This window comes from Carcharhinus amblyrhynchos, chromosome 15, assembly GCF_965287045.1.
Source record: "Carcharhinus amblyrhynchos chromosome 15, sCarAmb.v2.hapA, whole genome shotgun sequence".
NCBI lineage: Eukaryota > Metazoa > Chordata > Chondrichthyes > Carcharhiniformes > Carcharhinidae > Carcharhinus > Carcharhinus amblyrhynchos.
In genome coordinates, this window is record NC_137338.1 from 67,205,066 (window position 1) to 67,215,339 (window position 10,274).

At 47.3% G+C, this 10,274-nt stretch overlaps 1 protein-coding gene across 2 annotated transcripts in view; it reads left to right on the top strand.

Annotated features, from left to right (window-relative positions):
• LOC145353387 (phosphorylase b kinase regulatory subunit alpha, liver isoform-like) overlaps positions 1-9,471 on the top strand; it is a 78,649-nt gene extending 69,178 nt beyond the window's left edge. For both annotated transcript variants that reach the window (XM_080204114.1, XM_080204115.1), the window contains exons 28-31: positions 1,294-1,467; positions 2,643-2,696; positions 6,286-6,486; positions 8,763-9,471. In XM_080204114.1, coding sequence (XP_080060240.1) covers positions 1,294-1,467; positions 2,643-2,696; positions 6,286-6,486; positions 8,763-8,936 — 603 coding nt within the window. In that variant the 3' untranslated portion in view covers positions 8,937-9,471. The remainder of the gene's footprint in view (positions 1-1,293; positions 1,468-2,642; positions 2,697-6,285; positions 6,487-8,762) is intronic.
• Positions 9,472-10,274: the final 803 nt, after the last annotated feature.

Sequence of the window (10,274 nt, forward strand, 5' to 3'; positions counted from 1 at the left end):
TGACATATTCCTGCCTGAGAAATGAGTTTAAGAAGCTCCAGTTTGTCACTCAAATATATTTTCAGCACAGTGGCCTGGCCTGCTGGTGGACGTGCTGTCCCTCTCCCATGTTACATCCGAGCGTGGCTGTCCCTCAAGATGAGAAGGAGCACATTGCTAAATGCCAGAGATGGTGGGATGGGGTCCTTCAGGGGGCTACTTAAGTATCTCAGTTGGCGATGGGCTGGGAATCCACAGGCGTTCTCGCCCCCCCCAGACCAAATGGAAGCATTGAGTACTTGGTGCCCTGCCAGTGAATAAATACCCCCCTGCCTCCAGAATCACAGTGGGGCATTAAAGTCCGTTCATGTTGGAACATAGAACACTACAGCACAAACAGGCCCTTCGGCCCACGAGTTGCGCCAATCACATCAACACCAACCAACCTACAGACCTATCTATAACCCTCAATTTCATTAAACCCCATATACTCATCCAGGAGTCTTTTAAAAGACCCCAGCAAGTTCGCCTCCACCACCACTGACGGCAGCCGATTCCATTCACTCACCACCCTCTGAGTGAAAAACTTACCCCTAACATCACTTCTGAACTTCCCTCCTTGCACCTTAAATCTGTGTCCTCTCGTAGCAACCATTTCAACCCAGGGAAATAGCCTCTGAGAGTCCACCCTATCTATTCCTCTCAACATTTTGTAATCTTCTATCAGGTCGCCTCTCAACCTTCGTCTCTCCAGGGAGAAGAGTCCCAGCTCCCTCAACCTAACTTCATAAGGCATGCCTCCCAGTCCAGGCAACATCCTTGTAAATCTCCTCTGTACCCTCTCAATAGCTTCTACATCTTTCCTATAGTGAGGCGACCAGAACTGCGCACAGTACTCTAAATGAGGCCTGACAAGGGACTTATAAAGTTGCAGCATTACCTCCCGACTCCTAAACTCAATCCCTCGATTGATGAAGGCCAGTACACCATATGCCTTCTTGACCACCACCTCCACCTGCGAGGCCGATTTAAGAGTCCTGTGGACCCGGACCCCAAGATCCTTCTGCTCTTCAACACTACTCAGACTCCTGCCCTTGATAGTGTACTCGTTCATCCCGTTGGTTCTGCCAAAATGGACGACTACACATTTATCCGCGTTGAAGTCCATCTGCCACTTCTCCGCCCAGTCCTGCATCCTATCTATATCCTGCTGCCATGTCATGTTGTCTGAATGACCCCCCCCCCCCTGCTTTTCGAGGGGTCGCACTGTATCTTTTACCCATCTGTTGAGCCTAGCTTATTTCTCTGTTACAGCGGTGCAGTGGCCCTTCGTCTCCCGTGGCCACTGCATCTCCCACGGGCTCCTTCTGTACTCGTTTGACTTGGGATGACCGCCAGGGTCAGTGGTTGCGTCGACGACGCCTCGATGGAGCCATTAACCGAGTTCCCATGGGTTTCTACCAGAGAGTCTGGAAGGTTTTACAAAAGGTGAGTTCCTGCAGCGATGTACAAATCTGTGAACAAGACCACATTATAGACCAGCAGCTTGACATGGCTTCATGACTGGGAGCTCCAAAGCATTTATTGTGTATTTAATGAAGTGTTGTGGCAGGCAGCTTGCACAGAGTGAGTCTAGACGGCTGTGCTGCCTGCCCAGTGCCAGGGTTCGGGGGACATCTGCTCAGGGCTGAAGATGAGGAACAGGGAGGACCCAGTTGTCTTGGTCAATGTCAGTACAAAGACATAGGTAGGACAAGGAAAAAAGGTCCTGCGTAGTCAATATAAAGAGTTAGGCACCCAATTAAGAAGCAGAAAGCTCAAAGTGCAATTGTCCCCTGCACATCAAGATCGAGATCATTAACAGATATCAGGGGTCCCAATACTGAACCTTGGGGAACTCCAGTCCAAACCTCCCTCCAACCCAAAAAATATCCATTGACCATTACTCTCTGCTTCCTATTACTCCCCCAGTGTTTCACACAGAGTAGTTGTGATCTAGAAGGCACTGCTTGAAGGGGTGGTGGGAGCAGATTCAATAATAACTTTCTGAAGGGGAGAAATTCTTGAAGGGGGACATTTTGCAGAGCGATGGAGAAAGCATAGTGGGATAGCCCTTTCAAAGAGATGGCATAGTATAATGGTCTGAGTGACCTCCTATGTTGTATGATGTTATATTTCCTGACTTATTGCAAATATGAAGTTATGAATAGGGTGGCACAATGGCACAGTGGTTAGGCACTTCTGCCTCACTGCGTCAGCGATCCAGATTCATTTCTGGCCTCGGGTCACTAATCTGTGCAGAGTCTGCACATTCTCCCTGTATCTATGTGGGTTTCCTCCGAGTGCTCTGATTTCCTCCCACAGTCCAAGAGTGTGGGTTAGGTTGATTGCTAAATTGACCCTAGTGTCAGGGGGATTAGAAGGGTAGGTGAGGGTTACGGGAATAGGGCCTGGGTGGAATTGTGGTTGATGCAGACTCAATGGGCCAAATGGCCTCCTTACGCACTGTAAAGATTCTGTGATTCTAGATAGTGTTTGCAGAGATCAAATTGAAAAATGTGGCTGTAAGGTCGAATTTCTCATCTGCCAGACATGGAGCTGTTCTCAGTTTGAAAGGTTTATGGGTTATAAATTATTTGACTTTGTGTTCATTTGAATTTTAGTGCCATGGTCTCTCTATTGATGGCTACGTTCTTCCTTCCTCAACGACAAAAGAGGTAAGGCAGAGTTACCTTCTTATTTAATTCTTCCATCACTGATGGCCAGATACTGCCTAATGTGCTGAAACCTCCGTTTCTGACAATCTTTTCAGTAATATTCTTATAATTCATCGTACTTAAGGCTGCACTCCCATATCTTGATACAAAATGTATGTGAGATGCATAGGTTCCAGAGTAAAACACAATGTTCATAATTGACTTGGAATCTGAAATATTATCTTCGATCCAGATATTGTGGATTGGTTAGTGTTTAATCAGTTTGGTCAGTAAGAATTACATTTTGACATTCCATTGCTCTGGAATCTGTGGAATTCCCAATGATGTTTAAATAGTGAATGACATTTATTATCTTGACTGTGTTGTCAAGTTGTTGAATTTTATTATTTGACATTTGCAGCTTTGTACTGGGGGTGGCACAGTGGTTAACACTGCTGCCTGAGGGTCAGAGGTCGATTCCAGCCTTACGTGATTATGTGGCGTTTGCATGTTCTCCCTGTATCCGCATGGGTTTCCTCCGGGTGCCCTGGTTTCCTCCCGCAGTCCAAAGATGTGCGGGTTAGATGGATTGACCATGCTAAATTGCCCCTCATTGTGAGCGTGCCCTATGATTAACGTGCTGGAGCAGTCTAGGGAACAAGTAAATGTTTATCAACCTTCTGATCAAGCATGGGTGGGACCATGGATAGGAACGGTGTTGGGGAAAGCGGCTGAATGGATCTTCCAGTTATTAACTGCATCTCACACCTCCACAGGATTTACCACTCAACTCACAGTGGTGGATGCTGGATCTTCTGTTCCGGCCACTGTCAGTGGAATTTCCCATTGAATGCACTCCTCGCTGCTGGGAAACCTGTGGCAGGGGGTGCACCATCAGTGGGACAGGAAGATCCCGCTGGTGTGAAGAGCCGCAAAGTTCCAGCCTCAGTGGAAAGGCAGGGCACACTCGCGCTCACAATGAGGGGGCAATTTCGCAAGGCCAATCCACGTAACCCACACATCTTTGGACTTCTACACTTCCCTTTTCACCCAGGAAAAGCAGGGGTCCTAACACCTGGGGAACTCCACTAGAAACCTTCCTCCAGCCTGAAAAACATCCATTAACCCCGACTCTCTGTTTCCGGTCAATTTTATATTCCATGAGCTGTAACTTTGCTCACAAGCCTGACCCTGTATCAAATTTCCCAAAGTCCACGTACACCACATCAACAGCCTTACCCTCACCGACCCCCTCTGTCACCTCATCAGAAACTCCAGCAAGTCAGTTAAATGTAATTTTCCTTAACAAACCTGTGCTGACTTCCCTGAATTAACTCAAATTTGTCCTTAAGATTTTAAAATTTGCCTTTGATAATCGTTTCCAGCAAGTTTCCCATCAGTGAAATAAAACTGGAGTTTCTGGGCTGATCTTTACACCGTTTTTTGAACACCTACAATTCTCTAGCTCTTTTCACAGGCTGAAAAATTATGGTTCACTTCCCTTGGATGCATCTCACCCAGTCCTAGTGCCTTATCCACCTTTAAGTGCAGACAATATCTCCTCCTTATCAATTTTAGAACAACAGAGAACTGTCCAGCACAGGAACAGGCCCTTTGGCCCTCCAAGCCCACACTAATTACATTGTGCTATCTAGTCTAACCGCTTATATCCCTGGATTCCCTGTCTGTTCATGCGTCTGTGCAGATAAATCTTAAATATCTGCCTCAACCACTCACTTGGCAATGCATTCCAGGATTCCCCACCACTCTCAGTGTGAACAAAAAACTTCCCCCACACATCTCCACTGAACCTTTTCCCCCTTGTAATTGTCATTTCTACCCTGGGACAAAGCTTCCAACTGTTCACCTTACCACTCATAATGTTATAAACTTCTATCAGGTCGCCCCATCAGCCTCTGTCTTTCAAGGGAGAACAATCCCAGTTTATTCAATCTCTCCTCGTAGCTAATACCCTCCACACCAGGCAACATCCTGCTAAACCTTTTCTGCACTCTCTGCAAAGCCTCCATGTTCTTCTGGTAGTGTGATAACCAGAATTGGACACAATATTCCAAATGTGGCCCAACCAGTGTTTTCTATAACTGTAACCTAATTTGCCAACTCTAATACTCGATGTCCCATCCAATGAAGGCAGCGTGCCATCCGCTTCCTTCAACACCTTTTCCAGATGTGCTGCCACTTTTAAGGATCAGTGGACCTATATTCCCATATCTCACTTTGTATCTATGCTCTTGACGGTTCTGCCATTTATTTTATAGCTTCCACCTGAATTAGATCTACCAAAATGTATCATAGAACATAGAACATTACAGCGCAGAACAGGCCCTTCGGCCCACAATGTTGCGCCGACCAGTTACAAAACAATGACCCACTAACCTAAACCAATCCCTTCTCGTCCATAAACCTATCCACGGATCTCTTAAACGCCCCCAAACTAGGCGCATTTACAACTGCAGCAGGCAGGGCATTCCAATCCCTCACCACCCTCTGGGTAAAGAACCTACCCCTGACATCCGTCCTATAACTACCACCTCTTAATTTAAAGCCATGCCCCCTCGTGCTAGATTTCTCCATCAGAGGAAAAAGGCTATTACTATCCATCCTATCTAAACCTCTAATCATCTTATATGTTTCAATAAGATCCCCTCTTAGCCGCCTTCTTTCCAGCGAAAACAACCCCAAATCCCTCAGCCTCTCCTCATAGGACCTCCCCTCCATACCAGGCAACATCCTGGTAAACCTCCTCTGCACCCTCTCCAAAGCCTCCACATCCTTCCTGTAATGTGGGGACCAGAACTGCACACAATACTCCAAGTGCGGCCGCACCAGAGTTGTGTACAGTTGCAACATGACGCTGCGACTCCTAAATTCAATCCCCCTACCAATAAACGCCAAGACACCGTATGCCTTCTTAACAACCTTATCTACTTGACTCCCAACTTTCAGGGATCTATGTACACATACACCTAGATCCCTCTGTTCATCCACACTATTCAAAGTCCTCCCGTTAGCCCTATCATCTCGCATTTGTCCGGATTAAGTTCCATCTGCCATTTCTCTGCCCAATTTTCCAGCCTATCTGTATTCTCTGACAATCCTCATCACTATCCCCAACTCCGCCAATCTTAGTATTATCCACAAATTTGCTAATCAGAAGTTTTTTTCCAAGCAGAGATGCCAGCACTGATCCCTGAGGAGCACCACTAGTTACAGACCTCCATTCAGAAAAACTCCCACCGCTACCCTCCATCCTCATACCCTCATTGAGTGTGAATTATCTTCTCTTACACCATAGCTTTGGCATCTTTTCCTTGGTAAATATAAATGCAAAGAATTCATTCAATACCTGACTGAAGCCACTGTCTCCATGTGTAAAACCGTTAAAGGAGGTCGGAGAGATCAGCTCCCTTTAGATACCAATCGCATGATCCTCCCAGAAAGAGAATACAACTCCTCCTTAAAAACTGGCCTGTTGCTGATGAAAGTAATTATCTTCAGTTGGTTGACAATCTAGAGAAGGTGCTTCCTATTTAACTCTTTTTAGTCTGTTGCCACAATGAACTGTTCACTTATTCTTTTGACTTCTAAGATGACGCCCCAAGAGATCAAGTTTGCCGTTCATGTGGAGTCGATTTTGAACCACGTTCCTCAGCCTGAATACAGACAGCTCCTGGTGGAGACCATCCAGGTCCTCACTGTTCTGGCAGATCTGGAGATTCACAGCATTGGTGGGATCATCTGCGTGGACTACATAGTGCACATGGCCAATGAGTACTTTTTGCAGGAACAGGTACAGAGTTCTCAGATGTTTTCTAACACGTAGCGAACGCAGTCCAGATACATGGAAACATTGATAGTCTGGAGGTTTTTTTTTTGAGAATAACCAAGCAACTGACAGCATAACTTTAGATGCAGTACGTTGAGAGCAGGTTTGATACTTGGTTTGTTGATCCTGTGGAAACCTCCGACCTCATCATGGTGGGATTCTCCAGTCCCGCTGCCGTGAATGAAGTTTTGACTGAGCGCTAAATTCTCTGATCTCGCTAGCATGGAGCATGTGGGATTGGAGAATTCCACCCATAATGTTCCATCACTCTTTTTTTATATTTCATGTAAATATTTACAGCTACAGCATTTTCCAGTTCGTGCACTTGCGTTTAGCCATTTGAACATCATTCCACAATCCAGAAAATTCCAGAATCTCTCTCACGCAGCATTGTGGACTGGAGAGGTGGCAAATGCATGTGAATTCTAACATCTTGTATTATTTAGATATTATAATAATCAGCTTCTCATTAATTCCTTTCAAAGTGGCAACAAAGTCCATCTCAATTCTGAAACGATTTAATTATTTCTTTTATAAAATTCAAGAATCTGATGGCACTGTAGGAGGGAATGGAGCTATGATGGTTGTACTGACTCCCCTCTACTAATCCCCATATTTTCTTGCTGGACATCTTGGTGCTTTTTTCAATGACTTTATTGAAAATCTGAAGAGCAATATCACACAGTACAGACCACAAGTGGAAGTGGACTGTGTGATGGCTCAGATCTGATACAACATGCCTAATCTTAAGGCATATAAGTTTGCTTTATAAAGTCTGACGTTCCAGTCCATAGTCAGTGAAAAGTGAGGAAAGCGCCTCAGACAGACAGCTTTGGTTTAAGCTCACCAACTTGAGGAAAAATCAAACATTGCAGCACCTTCTCTTATTGGCGCAGTACACTGCGAATGTTGGAAATAAGGAATAAAAACAGAAAATGTTGGACAAACTCAGTGGGTCTGGCAATATCAACGACAAGAGAAACAGAGTTAATGTTTCGAATGTTCTCAGAAGTGGTCTCACTCAGCAGAAACTTGATTTGCTGTAAAATAGCCTGTAGATAAGGAGAAATCTTTGGGTGGTATTTGACAGTGGAGGCAGTCCACTATTGAGTGGCAGCAGGATCTTTCGCTCCTGCCAGTGTCTGCGGGCCTGTGCCCGTCCCGCACCCTACGCCACCATGGAACACACCGGGGAGGTCACCATTGGCAGGACCTGAAGATCCCGTCAGTGGGAAGCCTGGGAAAATTTCAATCCTTGCGTTTAAAATAGACAAAAAAAAGTCATGTAAATAAAATGATTTTTGCAGTATCTTTGTAATTGAAGCTTGAGTGCAAAACAAAAAACCCAGCCTGCAGGTGCAGCAGGTGGTCAGGAAGGCGAATGGGATGCTGGCCTTCATAGCGAGGGGGATTGAATATAAAAGTAGGGAGGTCTTGCTGCGGCTGTATAGGGCATTGGTGAGGCCGCAGCTGGAGTACTGTGTGCAGTTTTGGGCGCCGTACTTACGCAAGGATATTTTGGCCTTGGAGGGAGTGCAGAGGAGGTTTACTAGGCTGATGCCGGAGTTGAGGGGGTTGAACTATGAGCAGAGGCTGAATAAACTAGGCTTGTACTCGTTAGAGTTTAGAAGAATGAGGAGAGATCTCATTGAGACGTATAAGATGATGAATGGGATGGATAGGATAGAGGTGGAGAGACTCTTCCCGCTCAGAAAGGATAGTAGGACTAGGGGGCACAGCCTCAAGATAAAGGGGAGGCGGTTTAGAACGGAGTTAAGGAAGAACTTCTTCACTCAAAGGGTGGTGAATCTCTGGAATTCTCTGCCCGTTGAAGTGATGGAGGCTGCCTCGCTAAATATTTTTAAGACGCGGGTTGATGGGTTTTTGATAAGAGAGGGGATTAAGGGTTATGGGGAGAGGGCGGGAATGTGGAACTGAGCCACGACAGATCAGCCATGATCTTATTGAATGGAGGGGCAGGCTCGAAGGGCTAGATGGCCTACTCCTGCTCCTATTTCTTATGTTCTTATGGTTTGGATTGATAGGAAAAGCAAATAAAAGGAAAATAATGAAATCTTTACGTAAACGGGAATGACATGGATAATTAAGGTCTTTCTACATAGGAAGGAGATTCGAGGTTGGTGAAAGAACGTGTCTAGAACACCAGTGTTGTACAGTGCTTAACACGCAATGTTGGAACTGTGTCACAGTTATAATTTCCCATTCTCTTTCTGTTGCAGAGATCCCTTGGTGCAAGTGACTCCTTGTTAGAGCTTGACTCAGCCACAAGAGTTTGCAACTTGTTTTATGACAGTGCTCCAAGTGGGAGCTATGGTACCATGACTTACTTGACGAAAGCTGTTTCTACCTATGTCCAAGAATTCCTGCCAAACACTGGCTGCTTCATGCAGTAGAAACATACAGTGTGAAAGCATGATGAAGAACATTGCTCTGATGTTTTTATACTCCATCACCAAGAGCTTTAAGTTAGCATATTTTTCAACAAACTTTATCTAAATTGCAATAATGCATGGAGTTACAAGGAATGCTTGTCAGGCAAATATTCTTAAATGTTATTCATATGGTGGCTGAGTTAGAATAACCTTTCTGCTTGAAAGAATTGATGGGGCAGAATTTTACTCGCTCAAGATTGGCAGCTTTGCAGATTCACCTGTAAATATACTGAACTCTTCGGAAGGCTCCGGGGAAATTTGTGAAGATATGATATGCCAGGTCGTAACGCTTGGTGGATAAAGGAGTTATTAGATTGTATTAACTTAGATAGGGATAATGAAGTGCATCATTGATACTTTCATTGTCTGTTTGCCAACAAATATCCAGTATATACTCTGCACTTCAGAGACAGGGTAGGTTTTGTTGGTATTTTATACAATGAGGTGAAAGAGAAACAAATGCCGGGATTTTCTGGCCATTCCCACGGCGGGTCGCACTGAGGGTGACCCCACCCCCCCATGGCGGGTCGCACCGAGGGTGACCCCACCCCCCCATGGCGGGTCACACCGAGGGTGACCTCACCCCCCCCATGGCGGGTCGCACCGAGGGTGACCTCACCCCCATGGCGGGTCGCGCCGAGGGTGACCTCACCCCCATGGCGGGTCGCGCCGAGGGTGACCTCACCCCCATGGCGGGTCGCACCGAGGGTGACCTCACCCCCACGGCGGGTCGCACCGAGGGTGACCTCACCCCCACGGCGGGTCGCACCGAGGGTGACCTCACCCCCACGGCGGGTCGCACCGAGGGTGACCTCACCCCCACGGCGGGTCGCACCGAGGGTGACCTCACCCCCACGGCGGGTCGCACCGAGGGTGGCCTCACCCCCATGGCGGGTCGCGCCGAGGGTGACCTCACCCCCATGGCGGGTCGCACCGAGGGTGACCCCACCCCCATGGCGGGTCGCGCCGAGGGTGACCTCACCCCCATGGCGGGTCGCACCGAGGGTGACCCCACCCCCATGGCGGGTCGCACCGAGGGTGGCCTCACCCCCATGGCGGGTCGCACCGAGGGTGACCTCACCCCCATGGCGGGTCGCACCGAGGGTGACCTCACCCCCATGGCGGGTCGCACCGAGGGTGACCTCACCCCCATGGCGGGTCGCACCGAGGGTGACCCCACGCCCACGGCGGATTCTTCAGTGACGGAATGGATGAGCCATGTAAAATGGTGTAGACACCAGCAGGACAGGAAGATCCATCTGGCAAACTGCATATGGTGCAATGGGTGGTGGGAGCAGG